The 20,486-nt window shown below is 34.4% G+C and overlaps 2 protein-coding genes across 4 annotated transcripts; both read right to left on the reverse strand.

Annotated features, from left to right (window-relative positions):
- Window positions 1–604: 604 nt before the first annotated feature.
- Window positions 605–5,955, reverse strand: LOC126723269 (uncharacterized). 3 transcript variants are annotated; one of them, XM_050426597.1, is made up of 12 exons: window positions 5,384–5,955; window positions 3,896–4,449; window positions 3,720–3,809; window positions 3,383–3,622; window positions 2,699–2,920; window positions 2,297–2,588; window positions 1,885–2,210; window positions 1,657–1,766; window positions 1,452–1,555; window positions 1,277–1,353; window positions 1,089–1,182; window positions 605–902 (listed from the first exon to the last, which is right to left on the reverse strand). In XM_050426597.1, exons 1-11 carry the CDS (start codon window positions 5,667–5,669, stop codon window positions 1,090–1,092), a joined length of 2,394 nt encoding a protein of 797 aa, XP_050282554.1. In that variant the 5' UTR covers window positions 5,670–5,955; the 3' UTR covers window positions 605–902; window position 1,089. The 3 variants fall into 3 exon arrangements, with proteins under 3 accessions (XP_050282554.1, XP_050282552.1, XP_050282553.1); XM_050426595.1 differs by having other exon boundaries at window positions 3,896–4,452; window positions 5,384–5,954; XM_050426596.1 differs by having other exon boundaries at window positions 605–934; window positions 3,896–4,452; window positions 5,384–5,954.
- A 3,856-nt stretch (window positions 5,956–9,811) lies between these two features.
- Window positions 9,812–13,340, reverse strand: LOC126723270 (agamous-like MADS-box protein AGL62). The gene is made up of 2 exons (XM_050426598.1): window positions 13,227–13,340; window positions 9,812–10,436 (listed from the first exon to the last, which is right to left on the reverse strand). Exon 2 carries the CDS (start codon window positions 10,424–10,426, stop codon window positions 9,998–10,000), a length of 429 nt encoding a protein of 142 aa, XP_050282555.1. The 5' UTR covers window positions 10,427–10,436; window positions 13,227–13,340; the 3' UTR covers window positions 9,812–9,997.
- Window positions 13,341–20,486: the final 7,146 nt, after the last annotated feature.

Here is a 20,486-nt window from a genome sequence, read left to right on the forward strand (position 1 = left end):
GAGGTTAAATGATATTAGTAAAGACAACACATGTCAGGAAAAACGACGGGACAATATTACGGGGCTCTTGTCAGTTAATATTCCACAAACAATATTAATATAATCTCTACTAATTACCATGCCATTTAAGCTTGTCTTCTAAAGCCCATTGGCTAGGATCTTCTCAATCAGTTGGAAAGTATCAATAATTTTCCATAACCAAAGAAACACAATTTCCATTCCATATGGAAAACAAAACTAATACTTATTTAGCAACCATGTCACTTTTTGACATAGCTTATAAACCAACCGAAGAATATCAAGGCCAACATTCTATGACCTTATTCCTGTGTACTTCATATCTATTCCAAAAAAGTTCATACATTTTCTACTACCTTCAAGAAGTAGCTGGTTAACTGACTTTTCTTATTCATTCAAGGTTGTGTATCCCTGAAAAAAGCATGTGGTCCAAAATAACCAAAATGTCTAGTAGAAGCCAAAACTTTTCCAATGAATTCAAGCACAAGAAGATTTCCAAAATTCCTTAACCAATTATAGAAAAAACCTCAAGCTCTCAGAATATTCTGTGTTCAGAAGAAAAGATGATGCAGCATATACCTCCATCTGTCCATCAAGTGGAGTCTTATATAGAAAATAAAATATGTAATACACATCACATGCTAAGAACTTCTTGTATTCAACTTCTGAAAAACTTAGTTTTCCTTACAGTATTAAATCCAACTGAAAAACTACACATTGGTCGATTTCTAAGATGGCTTTAACCAACAGCCCCTTTGTTCCGTAAAAATTCCCACAACATATGGAGGGCTATTAGGCTTAGCAACATTCACTCGACAGTAGGCACATAATGCCTAAGCTTCATTTAGTTCACATCCTACTGCAGCATCTTTGTCATGTCAGATCTGTTCCATAGACAAATTCACTTGTGACGAGACTGCTCCAAGATTTACCAAGCAAACCTCTTAGACAAATAAAGAGATACCATGCCTTCGGGAAAAAGTCGTCCTCCAATAAAAAGATATGGACGCACATAATCCATCTAATTCCCTATGCACTTTATTAAAGAAAACAAGAGTATAAAAACTTACATCAGTAATATGATCCAGAGCCACCAGATCCCATGTAACTGCTGCCACCCATGCCACGACCAGAATACATTGATGAGTAAGAGCTACCGCCAACCTATGACACAGGCCAGAAATAGAATAATTACACAAAATTGCTAGAGACTTAACAGTCAACAGTGTCATTCAATTGGAGCAGGTTAGGAAAATACATCACTTCCACGGGACATGTAATCACCACCATAGCTTGATGAGTACATTCCGCCAACATCACTACCACTGAAAGAACCTGAAAAACATGCAAAATTGGAGAAAAAGATCACCTAAACAAATCCACAATAATTGCAAAGGTGAATGTCAAATCAGGTAGCTACCAACATAACACACCTCCTCCGTAACTCATGCCTTGACGACTGCTATAAATTCCATGTGAATCCTGACTGGAGATGGAACTTCTGCCACTGCTATATCCTAGATTAGATCTCCCAACTCTACCAACCATCACAGAGAAAAGTCAGTAACCAAAGCAACATCAATCAGAAGAAGGGGAGAAAAAGTAAAACTGCTTTCAATTCAAAGAACAATAACACACCTGTCACCATAAGCATCCCCATATTGAGAAGCACTACCACCATATTCATAGTCTAAACGAGCCCTAGATTGGCGGACTCCCGAATCAGCATAACGCGGGGGAACATCATCCTATAATTTTGTCAACACGTCAGATAAACTTCAGAATTTTCTCAAATATGAAGTGAGAGGACAGAATATGATCCTAAAATATAGCACTGCAGCAGAACCGTACAGACAGTTTACTAACCAGTGCAGCATATGGACGTTTTGACCCAGAAATGGAGTCATAATCACGAGGGCGTCCTTCACGATAAGTTGGAGGAGGAGGGGGAGGTCTTTCAAACCTTTGGCCATAGCCATCATCCACATAAGCTCTTCTTGCTGCTGGACGAGATGTACTCCTAGGAAGATCAGAGTAACCAGGACCACGGGAAGAGTAGTCATCTCTGTATGATTGCCGTCTCTCAGGGACAGCCCTAGGGCCATAATCTGCGGGAGCTCTACTCCTTGGAGGAGGAAGGTCATCACGCCGACCATAATCCCTTTTCAAGCTACTCTTCGGGTATGAAGGAACTGTCAAGAAAGTGCAAAGCAACATAATTACTTATACAGGAAAATGAGCAGCATACAGCCAGTTAGATGCATGAATATAAGCATACCAGGTGCTCTCCTCTCATAGGACCTAGCTGGAGGAGGCAAGGGCCTGCCTCTTGTTGGCATGGACACAACAGGCCTTCTATCTCTCAATCCACCAGGTCTCTTCATACTGACTGGTGGGATGCGAGTTCCAATTCCTCTTCCTCCACGAATAGGGAGACTACGTGGCGCTGGACGACCCCATGAACTCCTGACAATTCGTCCAGACCCACGCCCAGATCGGAAATCTCCACGACTAACATGTTTTCCTTTACCTCTCTGAAGTGGTCTTGACAATCTGGCCCTTACTTTGGCCTGAAATGTGAAAATGGTTATAATTCAAAGCCGTGCAACTAATGCCAACAACAACATCATCGCGTAAAATATGAAAAAAAATCATAAGCTTTTGAAAAACCAAGACAAACCTTGTTGTCTCCTTCACCCAATTCAGCATTGTTAATGCTTTTCGCACATGTCACTGCAGCATCATGAGTGTCAAATGTAACAAAACCAAAATCTCTTCTCTTGGCAGAAGGCATATTCCGGGCAAGCTCAATCTTTTCAACCTCCCCATATTTCTTAAGAAGCACTCGGACACGGTCCTCATCCCATGAAGCAGGCAGACCATCCACAAATACAGTTTTAACCTGCAACTTAAAAATATGTGATCAGCAATTCCAAATATTTTCTCAGATATTTAATGAAAGGGTATAACATCACTACAAAATGACCACACATGAACTGTTTGAAATTATTGAAGATTCTCCTCAAAAGCAACCCAAAAAATAGTTACCCAAGGGTAGATTTAACAAATTTAGAATACCAAAAAAGGCCCTAAAAACAAAACATTTGAACTTCAATCTGCTTCTCAAATATCACTTTAATTGAACTATAAAATTAATTTAGTGATAACTACAAAAGGATATGCACATATCCAAACTATAAACTCCAAGAGAAATAACTAGTCTATATATATATATATATATATATCCCTACAAGCTTAAAATCGTACATCCATAATACATAACAGGATCAAAATAGAGCCAAACCATCAGGAGTTGCAATTATAACGCAACAGAATGGAGAAAAGTTTGACCCAAAAAGATTACCTGTGCCATAATTTCATCACCAGGGTCAATGAAGGAATCTGCAAAAGATACTTTTGCAGGCCTATCAACTCCAAACACAACATCTCTCTTCTGTAGACGCTTAAAGGCATCCATGGCTTCTGAGCGAGATGAAAATTCCAAAAAAGCGAAACCCCGATTCATTCCCTCATTGTTACTATCTTCTACCAATGTCAAATCCTCAACATTCTCCACTGAATAATGTTTCAACTTCTCTTTTAACTGGAACCAAAGTTGATAACCAAACAGTCAGGTATTTAGCAACTCCTGATAATGACTAGTAAGTTGATAGTGACATCAAGTTAACCAATATACTTACGGCTTCCTTTGTCCAGGTCTTGCATATGTTACCCAGAAAAAGGGTGTCGCTGTCTTGACTTGGAGTAACACCACATTGTTTCCCATTAATCTGGAATTGCAGCAATTAACATAAATATAATTTACGGTGTGAAGAAATATAGTTCCTAATCAGACTATTAGAAGATCAGAAATTACCACTGGGTGTTTGAGCTCAACAACAGCCCGTTTTGCTTGTTCCACAGATGCATAACGCAAGAATGCAAAGCCCTTGTTCTTCTTAGTCTGAGGATTCATCATCAGTCTAACTTCAGTAACCTCACCAACTGTGCCGAAAACTTTCCTAAGATCATCCTCGGATGCATCCTTGTCCAAACCACCAACAAAAACTTCGAACTCCTTACGCTTGCGCCTCTCTTTCACAACTTCATTGTGCTCCTCTTCCTCCGCATCAACCAGATCTGCATGATCCTGCTCAACGCCAGCACGCTCATCATCCTCTTCACCCTCAAGTTCTTCATGAACATCTTCCATTTCCTCCTCAACCATATCACCCTCTTCTTCTTCACCAACATTTTCCTCAGCTTCTTCCTCTCCTTCCTCTACCACCTCCTTCTCATCCTCTTGCTCTGTTTCCTTCTCATCATAGTCAACCCCACCATCTTCTTCAGGTTCATATTCAGGGTCATTATCATCTAGTTCTAACCGTTCATCTTTTTCATATTCGTCTACAGATTCCCTCACCTCATCTTCTTCTGTCATGAAATAAGGGTAGATGAGCCCAGTCAAAATAGGCTCGGGGAAACTTGTAATGCAAAATTAACAAAACCCACAAAAAGTCCTTTTCTTCAAATTTTTTTATTTTAATAAGTTATGTACCCAATGGGTCTTGAAGCCACAGCCTCATCCTCCACCTAGAACTTACTTGGGGGAGCTAAGTTATATACATGATTACCAGGATCATCCTCATCCTTCTTGTTATTTATATAATTACCGTAACTATCAATATGGTCTGAGAACACATTGGAGCTATAAATAATTCCTAACCACAAATCTGTCATTCTGGGCTCCCAATAAAACCAAAATCCTCACGAAAAGGAAAACAATAGGACATTATCTGTTTACTGTAACTAATTTCTAATCATACTTGCTACAATTCAATGCACAGCAGGGGGGGAAAAGGCCTCAACCCCTGATCACATAAAAGCATATTGAGCACCAAAGTGCACCAACTGAACCATTCCCATTGAAAGCTGATTACTTCATTATTCAATGTTTTCCACAAAAACCCATGTTTTCAATTATATTTTAAAGAAACTATAGATAGAAAGAATTCAATTAACAACAAACAAAACACAATAACTTTTCGCAACTCATCCATTAACACAAACACTCTCAACTATTAAGCAAGATACCATACGCAAAATCCAGATATTTTCTTTTAAAAAAAAAAAAAAAACTGCCTGCACAAACCAACCAAGGAAAAAAGAATCCTTCTTTTGATACAACCCCATAAGAAAATCACAAACTTTGAACAATTCAAACAAAGGCCACACACATACACACATAACCCAAAATCACCGTAATTCAAGATTCAATTTCCTCAATCAAAACAATCCAAATAAAAATTCAATAAACCCCAAAAAACAAAAACGAAAGAAGAAAAAAAAAAAAAAAAAAACTTACTTTTCACAGGACCCGATCCATTAGAAACAGGTTTCGCCTCAGGTTCAGGCTCCACCACCACAACAGGCTTCTCCTCGACCTTAACTTCCTCCTCAACCACCGGAGCCGGAACCTCCTCCTCAACCTTCACAGCCTCTTCCGCCTCGATAACTGCCGCCGCCGCCGCAACAACAACAGCCACCTCTTCCGGTGGCGGATCCTGAGCCTTCTGGGCTCCTCTTGTGCCCCTCGTCGTCCTCTTCGGCCCCGCCGATCCCGCACCCCTCTTCACAGTCCGTGGAGGCATTGTTTCACCAGCAAAAAGACTCAAACTTTCACACAAAAAAGATTGGGAAAATTGAAAAATTGAACAAAAACTTAAAAAAAAAAAAAAAGAACCCTAATTTTAATTTAGCTCGAATAAAACTCAACGAATTGAGAAAAATTGAACAAAGAATCGAAACCCTAGAAAATCACTGAAGCAAAGAATTGAAACCAATTTTGAGAGAGAGAGAGAGAGTTTGAATCTAAAAAACCTAGAATTGAAGAGCGAATATGAAACCCTAGCACAGAGAGAGAGATATAAAAAGAGAGAGTTGGAGATAGATTCGACAACCTCGGATTTTACTATATAGCCATATAGGTGTTAGAGGAGAGGTTCATTGAGTGTTTTACTCGGACTGAAATTGTAATATGTGAGTGGTTTTTTTGACACTTGGCTTTGTAGTATTGGTGGGTTTTTTGTGGAAAGAGAGGTTGCTGTCATGGGAGCTGTAGTCGGTGATGCACTGGATTCCTGCTTTTGTGGATGAGTTGGAGAAAAAGTTGAATTTATTTTTTAAAATTTTTTATTTTGTTGTTAATTGTAGTCCTAGCCGCATTAGGAATATGAAACCGAGTATAGAACCGAGTATAGAAAAAGTATAGAGATCGTAGAATAGTAGAGTTGGTACTTGGAAGTGTCCTATACACTTCTTGCGCAATTCCTCACCATGGAAAATCAATGTTTAATCTATATATGAATTGTGATGCTTCTAACTCGTTTCGTTTGAAAGGCTTCTTACTCTTTTCCAATCAATTATCTTACTTCTTCTGTTGTCGATGTCAATGTTGATTATGGGGCTATTGAGAGAGAGAGAGGAAAAAAAGAATGATGATTATTATGGGACGTTTGTGTTTAATTGGAAAAAAAATATTAGGGAGTGACTTAAAAACATTGATCCTAGACATATGTTCATTCTTGTCTTCTTTAACATTAATATGATTTCATTGTGAGTTTTTATAAGAATTTAAGATTCTAATAATCTATATATACAACATAAATTTAAGATTTTTTTTTTTTAAATATTGAAATATATGACATTGAATTAAATCAAATACCTTTAACAATTAAATTGTTTCTACTTTTATCATAAAATGAGAGTGAGAAAGAGATGGTGACTATGAATTGAATCAAAAGCCTCAAACAATGCAATTATTTTTCTAATTAATATTTATAGAATCCCCATGAATAGGATTTGTACATTACACCAACCAAGGTATGTGAGAATATTGGCATGGCTAGATCCAAGCTGTACACGTGAAACAGTTGTGAGCAAAGGAAAAGGAACGCTGGTTGAAGGAGGGATCTTTAACCCGTGCCAACGACGTGACCATCTCAGAGAAGAGTGAGATTTGCACCTGACATGGACAACCGGCACTTGCACAAAAGGGAGATAGCGACCCCCCATAGTCAAATGCTATAGAACACCCCTTATTGCTTGGGCTTATGCTGGACCACTGTTAAAGACACATGTATCACTCTTAACATCCCTGATGTCCCTTTCCTTGACCAAGGTTTGCTCCCCATGTAGTAGTAGAGCCGCCCTCAATCCCACTACCCTAACATTGGCGTACTTTATCTCTCCTTCAACCACTATATAATACAGTAGCTGTTTTAAGATTCAAATGGAGGAATCACGATTTGATACCTTGTCCTTATGTACTTGGTAGCATTCCTCAGATTATAAGAGGAACATGTTGTTGAACCACTAAGGTAAGAACCAAGAGAGAAACTAAGAGAAAAGCTAAAAAGTTTGGGTGGGAAAGTGAGGTAGAGAGAAAGGTATCCTTTGGGAAGGAGCATCACCATTGTACAAGACCTTCATTTTTTTTTTACATAATAGAAAACAGAAGAGAGTAAGGACCATTCCCCTTGCTTGTTTGTGGTTTTTCATCCATTTTAAAGGGTTTTCCACGTACTTCTCATGTCTTCTTTACTTTCCATGTTACACTTTCTCTTGACACCAAAGTGTTAAAGCTTTCATTTTTAGAGTTTTTAGGCTTTTTCACTTAAATGTACTGTTAGATCTATTACTCACTCCCTTACACTACCTGATAATCTAACTTGCATGTACAAGGTTAAACTTTATTCTTTGGTATTTACATGAGATTCCTTTTTCTTATTCTTAATCATGTTCCCGAGAGGGTTTAGTGTCATATTTGATGAAAGTTATATGTATGGCTTGGAGGGAGATCTTTCTTATCTTTCGAGATCCACCTTATAATTTGGAGTCAAAAAGTCAAGATAAGTGCAGAGCTAACTATAGTTCAAAGTTATTTCTCTTTGGTTAATAAGATCCAAAAAGTTTATCTATCTTAGAAGGTACAATTTTAGAATCGACATATATAAATTATTGTGCATCAAATAACATCCAAAGTGTTGGTTTAAGAAGAGGGAATGTCTAATATTTTTTCACCAAGAGAACTAGTTGAATTGTTGTGGGCGGAACGAAGAAGAAGCAATTTATTACCAAGCTATCTTATTGGGAATAATGAAAGCATCTCTAAGTACTCAAAGTTTTATATTTTAAGTGAATTTTCAATAAATTGCTCGAGTTTTAACAAAAGCCGCTCAGAGAGAGAGAAATTATACTTTATTTTATTTTATAATATAATGATATTATTATTTTTGTTTATAATTTCAATTAAGTGTATGTACACAAAGGCTAGTTAGATAATTGAATGGAAACAAAATTAAGTTAAACATTTTTGTATATATAATTATAGTTTGCAATTTATAATTTCAAAGTTTCAATATGTAATGTTTTAAAATAGGTTCTTCCATCCATATATTTGAAAATGAATTCAGATCATTTGATTTTACCCATATACATTTAAAAATTTTAGATTTATACCTATTGTTATATGTAATGTTTTAAAATAGGTTCTTCCATTCATATAAGCCTGCAATTTTTATAAACACAATATTTTAGATCAAGAATTTTGTAACTCAATGGCATTGTCCAATTCTCATAATGAAAAATCACTTAGGTTCAAATCCCCTCCCCCATTTATGGTAAGAAAAAGAATATGAAAGATAAGTTTCATTATTTTTTGAAATCAAGTTTCATTATTTATTACTCAATTCAACTAATGAAGCCTTAATCACAATTAAATAAATCAGGGTTGATCCTAGAGATCCTCATAATTGGTTGAGGTCTCCCCTATACATGATTATAACTATTTTATGTTATTTTTTCCTCATGAAAATTATATATTTTTGTTGCCTTCTTATTTAACATATGGTTTATCACTATTCACTATTTCTATAATTTTTATTTTAGACATAAGTTCTATTATTAATTATTATACTAAAAAAAATGTTACCTAGAAAAACAATGTAACATCCCAAATATTGAGTTACAATTCCAAAACTGTTTATGATAACATCACCTTAGAGTTCTTATTGACTTTTGACCATATTCATGACATGAAAAGACAAACATTTAAATTGATTTTCCCATAATTTACAAATCAAATAAAAATACTATATATTATCTAATTATATGTCAGATATCCTTCTAACTAAAAAAAGCCTAATTAGTGTTGTTAAGTTAATTAAAGAAAATCCAAATAAAATGAGAAGTTTGATAGTTGATGCTGCGTACTGAGCCTCAACAAATAAAAATTATGTTATATAATTAATAATATGTTCAATATTCTTCAAAAGTGTTTCCAAGTATAAAAAAAAAAAAAAAAAATTAATTAATTAATTAATCATATGGATAGCCAAATAGCATTTTTAGTTTTGGATTCCAAATAGTAAAAAAGGATCTTTATTTTGGGTTTGAGTATGTTCTCCAACCACACAAAATTTAGGATCTTTATTTTGGGTTTGAGTATGTTCTCCAACCACACAAAATTTCCACATATTATATATATATATATATAGGTATGTAACTAATAGTACTTTGAACATTTTTTTTTTTTTGGATTATTTGATAATTTGGAGGAGAATGAGGAATTTAAACCCTAAATATCTTTATTAGAAGGATAAAAGATATTAGTTGAGTTATAAGGTTTTTAATTACTTTTAACAATCTCTTCTATTATTATTTCTATTATTAAAGAAAGACGGAAAAAATGCTTAAACATTAAAAAAAAAAATTAAATAAATTACCAAACAAATAAACAAGTGTCAATAACATTCAATCAAGTTAAGAGAGGAAACTTATAAAAAAATAAAATTTTCTTAATAAAACACAAACTTAAGAAAGTAAAAGGTTGAAGTTGCCAATACAAGACTAAATTAAAATTTTTAAAAAATAGAACGAATTTTCTATGCTCTAAAAGACAATTATCTAGCCACTATTCTTATTTAATTAAACTAATCAAATCCTTCACTTGAACCCTCCTATACACCACGTCTGCTAGTCGTTCCTCTAACTTTTTCACAAACTTTTCCATCAAAGCCGTGCAATACTTAAGCTCATGCAACTCAAAACCTTCAATGCACTCGTCTGACAAAAACGGTATCGTCTTCTTCTTCTTCTTGGGTTGTCGTTGTCGTTGTTGTTGTTGTTGTTGTTCATGAAGAAAGCGATTCACCACGGAGTCCACAGAAGGCTCACCAAAGGTGTACATCTTGTTCTTGGGAGAGAAGACAATGGCAGCAACTTGGGCACCACACAAGGTATGGAGCTCCCTAGCCTTGCTGCACAGACCATTGCGACGCTTTGTGAAGGTGCAGTACATGGCTCCCTTGTTCTGTATTTCCTTTATCTCTATTTTGCTGCGTCCCATGCCTTTTAGTCTAACCATCATGTAAAGTTAAAGTGTAAGCAAACCCCAATAAGAGATTCTCAAAAAAAAAAAAAAAAACAAACAAGGATCTTGTTTTTGTTTTTTTGTGCCTGCAATTTATCTCAGAAATCAGAATACAAGAAATAGAAAAGACGTGTGGCATATATATATAGAGAGAAGTAATAAACATTCCGATTCGACTTAGGAATAGAAATTAGAGTTTAGGTAGTGATAATAAACTTTGGCAGTTTATAGTGAAATACGAAACTAGGCGTGAAAGCATTGGTGCCGGTGGTGTTTTCCACGTCAGCCTTATTATTATTTTTTTTTTTTAACTGATTTTTTTTCTAAAACCCGATAAAATAAAGCGTTCCTCTTCTCTACGCAAGCTATTATGTAGAAACGCAAACGCAAAAGCAAAAGCAAAAGCTTATTCTTCCCTCCTATTCTCATGGGTCGATTGAATCTCTCTTTTCGTACGGGTTTAGATGCAGCCTAACTGCCTAAGCCGTTCTCTCAATCACTCTCAAAACGAAGGGAGATAATTCCGTACCGTCCCGGCCGTACGGCCGGAATTTTTCGTGCCGGCGCTGGACCGGTACAGAAACAGACCTGATCCGTACCGCTCTAGATACCGTAGTGGATGTTTCGGCCGTTTCAGTGGATTTCGGCGATTTCGGCCGATATATTGGTTTCGGACCGGTATAAGATTTAGAGTTAAAGAAAAAAAAAAAAAAAAAAAAAGACGAATTTACCAGATCTACACTTCTTCTTCGTTGCTACCAGTCGCTTTCCTTTTCTGCTCTTTGTTGTTCTTTGCTTCAATTTGAGAATAATGGCGAAAAATTTTCTTCAAATCTTGTAATTTTTTTTTTTTTTTTTTTGGCTTTGCTCGCTTGTCTACGGGCTGAAAAGAGCTCATCTCCATAAAAATGCAGTTGAAAATTGAGTGCGTTGCTACCTTCGATTTATACTTGGAATTTTCTGGAACAGCCTCTTGACTCTTGCGTTGTGGTTCTTTTATTGAAGCTTTTGAGTAGGCAGTTAGTTGTGGTTCTTTTACCAGAGAAAAGAGATAAGATCAAACACTTTTCTTTTTCTTTTTTTAAATAATAGCTGGCATCCAATAGCCTACTGTCACAATTAGAATTCCTCTCATGCATCCGCAGTGGGCTTGCCATATGCCAAATGTTAGGAACATTTGGCATGCAAGCCCAAAAAACACCAGCAACGGGAAGGCCATATGCCAAAAGGCTAAATTTTTTTTGGGATTTAGCTACAGTACCATCTCAAATGTAAGATGGTACTGTAGCTGAATGGTATAAAAAATATTAATTTTTTAATAACCACAGACCGTTTTAAAACCCGGTAATTTCTCTCTCCTCACTCATTTTTTCTCTTTCTTTTCTCTCTCTTCCTCTGTCCACCCTCTGTCCCGACTGCGCTAACTCGCGCCCATGCGCTTGCTTCGCCGCCACAGCTACACAAACGACGTCGTCTTCCTCCTCCTCCTTCTCTCGCTTCTCATCACACGACGCCGTCGGAGGAGGACCCGGACCCACAGGCCGAGTCTCCAATCTCATCGAAAGCGAACCGGCTTTCCGTCGCTCCAGATCCGTCGCGATTCCCTTCCTCCGGTCCAGGTCCCGGTTCGTCGGAACTGGGTCCGACACCGAGTTCAGAGACACCACGCCCAAGGCCAAAGCGTCGTCGTTTACAGACACCAATGTGGCGCTCGGCATAGAGACCGATGTGGATTTGTTCCGATGGGTTGGGGGATTTGTTCCGATGGGTTTGATGGTGGGTTTGCTGGGTTTGTTTGGGCAGAGGGTGGGTGTTTGCTGGGTTTGTTTGCTGGGTTTATTTCGGTGTTTGTGAATTTTTCCGATGGGTTGGGGGATTTGTTCCGATGGGTTTGATGGTGGGTTTGCTGGGTTTGTTTGGGCAGAGGGTGGGTGTTTGCTGGGTTTATTTCGGTGTTTATGAATTTTTCCAATGGGTTGGGGGATTTGTTCCGATGGGTTTGATGGTGGGTTTGCTGGGTTTGTTTGGGCAGAGGGTGGGTGTTTGCTGGGTTTGTTTGGGCAGAGGTTATTTGGGTATTGGGTTTTTGTTTTTATTTGGGTTTAAGGATATATTATTTTATTGTGTAAAAATATTATTTTAATGAGTAGGATAGGAAAATAAAAGTTGGGATGTTGGGTATAATGAAAAATGGTATGGTATAAGTAATAAAGTAGCTTTTTGGAATGGTAAAATAAGATAGGATTTGAGATCCGGATGTGGAGCTTAAAGCAAAACCGCTAATTCCAAGTTTTCAACTTCGTAAATTGTTATATATATAGAGCCCGTTTGAATATAACTTATTTTGATGAAAATTGAAAACTGAAAATATTATAACAAATAAGTAAAAAACGTAGATGATTATTTTTTGATATGGGTGCTATAGCTCAACTGAAAAATGCAGATTTTTTTTTTTTTCACTCCTCGCCCACCCTAACGCCTGTCTTCGAGAAGAGAAATCTACGCCCACCAAAGAAATCCACAGAGGAAAACAACCCAATCCAACGCTAGTGGCAGTTCCCGTCAGCGCGGTGGTCGGTGTCCACCTATCTATCACACCCACAAAGAGGAGGAGATATTTGAAACCAAAATCAAACCCAAAAAACTCAAGGATTCAAACCTCAAATCAAAACTTAGATCAAATCTAAATATCAAAAGATTCAAAACCCATTACAAACCCAAATATTAAAACCCAAACAAGCTCAAGATTCTTGGGACTAACCATCGATTGACTCACCTGCGAAGTCTAATCGAGTAATCAACCACCAAGCAATGGAGGTAAAGACAACAACTTGAAGATCTGACCTGAGCGGCAGCAAAAACAGAGGTGCTTGAAGATAAAAAAAAAAAACTGAAATGGTGGTGGGTTTTGTGTTGTGGGTGGGGATGGAAATCTTAAATTTGACGTGAAAGGGGTAGAAATCTCAAGTTTTGTATATATATGGTACGTATAAGACAGTATCCTTACCTATGATGGTTTTTGTGGTGATAACAATAGGGAAAATGAGAATAAGAATTGGATTTAACTGAGGAAACCCTGACCTCTTGAGACTTAACTCGAATTAAATTCTTTGATGCCTTATTCATTATTGTCTTACTGCTTAAATACAGCAAGTGATAACAACAAAAACGAAATACAAGGACTTCTTCCTAATATGAAGGGATACTGTGGCACAACAACCCAACATGCTAGGGACCCACCCACAATTGAAAAACAATTCAAACTAACCAACAATCCTAACGTTACAATAGAGATCTTCCCAAAGATAATAACAAACATCTAAAACAGAGGACAGTAATAACAAACACCTAAAACAGAGGACTCCAACCCACATCCAAGTAGATACACGTATCAATTCCCTCCCCTCTTGAGAAGGTCCTTGTCCTCAAGGGTATACTGAGGAAACTGCAACTTCATGGCTGTTAAGTCTTCCCACGTGGCATCACTAGTTGGTAAGCCTTGCCAATGCACGAGTACTTCAATTCTGTTGCGACGAGTCCTTTGATCCAATACTGCCTGTGGCCTTACTAGTAACTCATCTTGGTCTCCCATAGTAATAGGTAGCTGAGGTTGGGCAAAAACTTTGGTGCCTAACTTCTCCTTTAACAAAGACACATGGAAAACCGGATGTATACGAGAATCTGAAGGTAATTCCAATTTGTAAGCCACCTGTCCAATACGTTGCAGGATGCGAAATGGACCATAATAGCGTGGAGCTAACTTCGCATTTCGGCGCAAAGAAACAGAGACTTGACGATATGGCTGAAGCCGTACATACACCCAAGTCCCTTCCTCATAGACCTTCTCCCTATGCTTCAAATCATATCTTTTCTTCATTTGATCTTGTGCCATCTTGAGATTTTCCTTGAGATCCTTCAGAATCTGATCCCTCTTCATCAATTCTATTTCCACAGTAGCTACCTTTGCAGTACCTTGAACATAAGTCAGTAATGATGGTGGCTCCCTACCATACACCACTTCAAATGGAGTCTTTTGGATAGCCGAATGCCAACTTGTATTGTAACAAAATTCTGCCCAACATATCCACCTGACCCACTGCTTGGGTTTATCACTAGTGAAGCAACGTAAATACATTTCTAAAGTTCTATTCACCACCTCACTTTGTCCATCTGTTTGTGGATGGTAAGCTGAACTAAAATTGAATTTAGTTCCATTAAGACGGAACAACTCAGTCCAAAAGGCACTAGTAAAAGCTGGATCACGATCACAAACTATAGTTCTAGGCATACCATGGAGCTTAAAAACATTTTCAAAAAATATTTGGGCAATACTCACTGCTGTGTAAGGATGTGTTACGGGAATAAAATGTGAGTATTTAGAAAGCCTATCTACCACAACCAGGATAGTGGACTTACCTTGAGACATGGGTAGCCCATCCACAAAATCCATGGAGATATCTTCCCAAACTCGACTTGGAATTGGCAACGGCTGGTTGATTTGATGGTGTTTTTTTTAGTGAGGTTGCATTCGAGACCCTATTGTCGTGCCTTTTTTTTTTTTTTTTTTTTGGTTTGTTGTTAAAATTTTTGAAATTATAAGTCTACACTTAAATGCACATTTGTTTGTCTGTTATAGTTTAATATAAATTAAGAAGTTGCCTATTATTGCATGGACATGTTTCCTTACCTTCAACTCAGATCTCATCACTCAAATTTTATGCTATTAATTAGCTATCAGAATATGATCTACCATCACACAAAGAAAAGTAAATGAATATGTCATATGATAGTTCCAATGTCACACATGACAAATACGTGTTAATGATAGACTTGACTCCCTTATATAATCAAGGTTTCATTTAATTTTGTTGCTTTTAATTTAAAGGTGTAAAAATATGTTGAAGAAGTTAATGATTGTCATTGCAATGGAATAGTTGCTTTCTCTCTATACTAATACACATACTCTTTATGTTGTTTCTATAGTAATCTATTCTTGGTTATCTTTTCGGCATGTTATACAATCTGTTAGATTTGGGAGAGCTTCAGACTATGGCCTACACTTTAGGAGATTCACTCTTTTATCTCTCAAGGGAGTAATTGAATTCATGCTTGAGTAAAGCAAATGACGTATAAATTTTTATTGCAATGCGTGGAGACCAGAAATCAACAATGGACTAAAATTACAGAGCATGTACTATGGTCCATAGACCATCTGTATGTCTCTCCTTTTTAATGATTTTATGTGTAAATTTTTTACAATTTTTCATACGAAATGTTTAATTACTTTCTTTATTTTACATTGGAGCCAATAGTTGAGATTAGACAAATATTTAACATCGCAACATTTATTAGATTATTGAATACTAATCTTTATTTAATTTTTTGTTTGATTGATATTTTCCAAGAAAATGTTAAGGCTAAAACATGTTTCATATTGAATTTTTAAAATTGGAATCTTAATTTGTAATCTAAGAGGTTACAAAAGTTATATTTTTAAAACATTTATATTAAATAATAAGTCATACTCAATAGCTTTCCGGTGCATTACATGAGTTAGCGACTAGTTGCATGTATTCCTAAGTCTAGTTGGTAACAAAGTATAGACCAATAATAAAATTTGCACTACCCACGTTGCTTGCATCAAATACCTCAATAAAACACATATAGTAAAATTAATGTGTTTTTTTTGTCACAATAGTTAATTTAATTGGTTTTATCCCTATGCAATCAAATTATATAAAAATAAATAATTTAAACCTATATTAATAATTAGTGACCGTGTCAAAAACCCAACTTTTATTTTTATTTTTATAATTATAATTATATAAGAAAATTCTCTATTAAAGCTTCAAAAAAAATATATATATATATATATGATTTCAGCATAGGCTAAATTTATGTATTTGTCATAGGCTAAATACAAGAGGGAACCTAATATTCTACCACGTTATAATATGAACTACTATTAAATAATAATTTTTATAAAATAATGAAAACAAGTGCTATGATATTAAATATTGACAAAGCTTAAATATAATTTCTAGACATTGTACCTTAGATTCTACCATTAAATTCAACCATGTTGCTGTATATATCCATGCAACACAAAATATGTAAAATTCTCAAAAGGACAATTAAATTACCATTGCACATCCTTAGTGCGATAGTTACTTCACAAATATGAGGTTGTTTGGTACTTACTTTTAAACAATAATTTTCAGTGTTTAAACAACAATAACACTTCTGACACGTATTTCTATAACACTCAAACACATATGTCCACAACACTGATGAAAACTAAACAACAATACTTAATTATTACTACCAAACGGCCACATAAGTGATTGTGAGGTGTAGAGGGCAAGAGCCAAAGTTTAAGTCTCCAGAAGAGAGCTTCACACACATATATACTTAGTTTATGCTAAAGTATAATTTCTATCATGTATTATAAAAAAAAAAAAAAAAAAAGTGAGAAAATTAAATTAAACTAGTAATGTGATTCATTAACCAATATAACCACATGGTTGAATTTAGTATGAGAACTTAAAGTATAACTTTATAACTATTAATAAATGGTATTTAAGTTTTGTCCTTAAATAAAAATTTCTTATAAAATATAATTAAAATTATGTCTTTTGACCGGTCAAATAATGTCGTTTCATTTACACCGCTTTATTTGATATTATAGTAGTAATTGAATAAGGTTTTTTTTTTTTTTTTTTTTTTAATGTTAAAATTTAAATATTTTGATTCTTTTATATAGCATAGCACTTGATCATTATACGCACGATTGATTAGTAGAATGATTTTAAGATAATAATATTTAAGAATAGATTAAATTCTATAAGAATTTAGTGTAAACCTTTTGGTTTATACTCACCAATAAGGACATGTCACATTATATTAATAAAACATAAATATATTTAATTAGTCGCTAATTCGTGCGATGTACTGGATAATTAAATAAAAATTAAAAGTATTTATTTTACTTAAATGTCAATGACTTGACTAAAAAAATGTATAACTTGAAAATAAATGATATAATGATTTAGAAATTTTTTTTTTCTTTCATATCATTGGTTCCACATAACACATCCTAGTGTGGGCTATTCTATGATGATGACTTCACACAATACTTAACTGCAATTAAATCTACTATCCAACACCAATCTAATATGTGTTTTCTTGATAGTAGATTTATAAATTGCATTCTCATATCCTCCATCATTTAGAAGGTAACTAGAGTAATGATTGTATGTAATGTATAGATTTTATTCTTTTACAATATAAAATTATTATTATAGATGATTAAAATAATTAAAATAAAATCTAATGTTCTGAAAATTTTTTGAAATAGAATTTAAAAGTTTTTAAAACTTAGTTAATAGAGTTTCTATTTTACCTAAAAGTGAACTATCATAATTAATGAGAATTTAACCATTTTTTGCAAAGAGAAGATAACCATAGGCCCAATTTTTTATTTTATAGCATAGGATGTTATAGTAAATTTGTACCATGTGTAATACGTTAGTCCATTATGATAGTTCCAAATAATATCCTAATACCTATTTATATGAGTTTTCTTTTTAATGATGCCATAAAAGATGAAGTTTAATAGAAGTCATTTAAGATCCAATGCATCCAATAATTTTAAAAAAAATAATAATAATTTCAAAAGTCTTTTAATTGTAAATTTTTTTAATCATAAAATAGACTTTATCTAAATTATAAAGGAAAGCATTCAGAATTATCATATCATTGATATCATATCATGATGGTTGCAAATAGCAATATTATTATTCATGGCTAATAGATGAACAATGAAACTGTGAATTGACAATTTAACAATTCAAATACCAAGTTTAAACTACAACAACACATATACAGAATACTCCAAATATTGGAACATACTTCTTCTGCCATTTTTATTATTTAATCAAAACCAAAATTTCAAAGATAATTCCAATTCAATTAAACCCAATACATACATACACATGAACGTAAAGAATTCCAAAAATAAAAACAACAATCTCTAAAAGCCTCTGCCTAATATAGTCACTATTATTTTTTTTTTCTTCAGATTATTGATAAAAATATCTCTCATATATGTTAACATTAAACCTGATAAGAAAAATTTAAATACCAATGAATAACCCCCATTGACTAGTTATCAGAGTCAAAATATAGTCATATTATCCAGAATCATATATATATCAATCAAAGTTCAAAAAAAAAAAAATATATATATATATATATATATCATCCAAATACATATATAAAATCATTTATTCAATAATCAAATATATTTGTGATAATCCTATATTCTTTACTTTAAATCAATAATACAATTGAAATAAATTGTAACAATTATAAACAATTTTCAGTAGTTAAGATACAATAGTATAAGCAAAATAAAATCAATTAAGATAAGGTTACTTACCTCAGCTAGCTCACCACAAAAAAAATTTTCCCTAACACTTTCTCTAAAATCTTTAAATATCACATAAAATAATTTTTCAAGTATCATTTACTCAATAATCAAATAATTTAAGAAAACTTATCACAATACCCCATAAAAAAAACTATTAAAAATATCTAATAACTTTTCACTATTATCTCACACTAAAAATACACATATTCATAATAGGGTTGTGTTAACGGGCACTGTGTGGTGCTCGTTAAGCACACATTTTTCTGAAAAAAAATTGTGCCTTCTTTATCAATTTATATTACCTTTTCAATTTATAGGTACTATTTTAAGATATTTTTTACTTTTTTTTGACAAATATTTTTTGTTTTTTCTGCCCCTGGTGCTGGTTAACATTCTCCTTCATAATATATATTTCCTTTATTTTCTGCCACTAATTCCTACTCGCCAGGAATAAGGCCTACAGATTACATACAGAGTCAAAGTCAATTTGTAAAGGACCACCACCTAGGTCCACCTTCTTCTATTCGTGTGTTCCTTTTTTTTTTTTTTTTAGATACAATACGTGTGTTCCTTTCTTCTTCTTCTTTTATTTATTTTTTTACCTGCCACCATTAATTCTCTTTAGAGATGAGGACAAAACCAAGCACTTTGTTTTTTTTTTTTTAGCTTGTCAGACTACAAGCCTAAACCATGACTTTTCCTATTCACCAAAGCCACAGTTCGGTAAACCAGTGCAGAAATCGGACCCATTAAGTGTGTGTTTGACCGGGCTTCAACAATTCAATTTTTTTACTATTTAATTTATTTTTATTATTATTTATAGGTTTTAATATATTTTTTGATACTATTTATACGTCCTATTGTACTATTTCAGTTATCTTTTAACTTTATCTGTAATACTTTCAGCAAAAAAATTTAAATTTCAACTAAATAAGTTATTCTCAAACAAACACTGGAGACGGAACTACCTTAGGGCTGAGAGGGCCATGATCCCTCCCAACCTTTGAAAAAAAATTCCCTAGTATATGTATTTGCATAAAAAATATACTTTTGGCTCCAAAATTAATATACTTAGCCCCCCTCTCCCAAACAATTTACAAGTTGACCCATGAAACAAAAAAAAAAAAAAATTATCAAATTATCCCTTGTCTAGTTGCCCCAAAAATATCAAGAAAAACATTTAGCTAAACATTTGGACAATTTACAAATCCGGACAATAAGGAGAATTTACAAAACAATTCATATATTCAGATAATAATAAAAAATTCTTTGGACACGATCTAAGTTAAAATATATATGTAGGGACACGATTTGCAACGACCCAACACGATACTGGGTTCGCCCGTAAATAGGCCCAAACAATATGATTTGTAGAGCGTGGGTGTAAAAAACTAGATTAACTTTTGTATAATAAAAAGACTCACCCTCACGTATTTTGAAGGCTCAAAGCTGGCACAATGATCGTTTTCTTTGGTAATCGATATCGTTCTTTTTCTCTTTTCGTTCTTCTTCTTTTGTCTAGGTTTTCTTCCTTTCTTCTTTTTTGTTCCGATCCCTTTTTTTTTTTTTTGGCATGTTCTTTTTTCAGTTTATATACCACCCTTT

Source organism: Quercus robur, chromosome 4 (genome assembly GCF_932294415.1).
Source record: "Quercus robur chromosome 4, dhQueRobu3.1, whole genome shotgun sequence".
In the NCBI taxonomy this organism is placed as follows: domain Eukaryota; kingdom Viridiplantae; phylum Streptophyta; class Magnoliopsida; order Fagales; family Fagaceae; genus Quercus; species Quercus robur.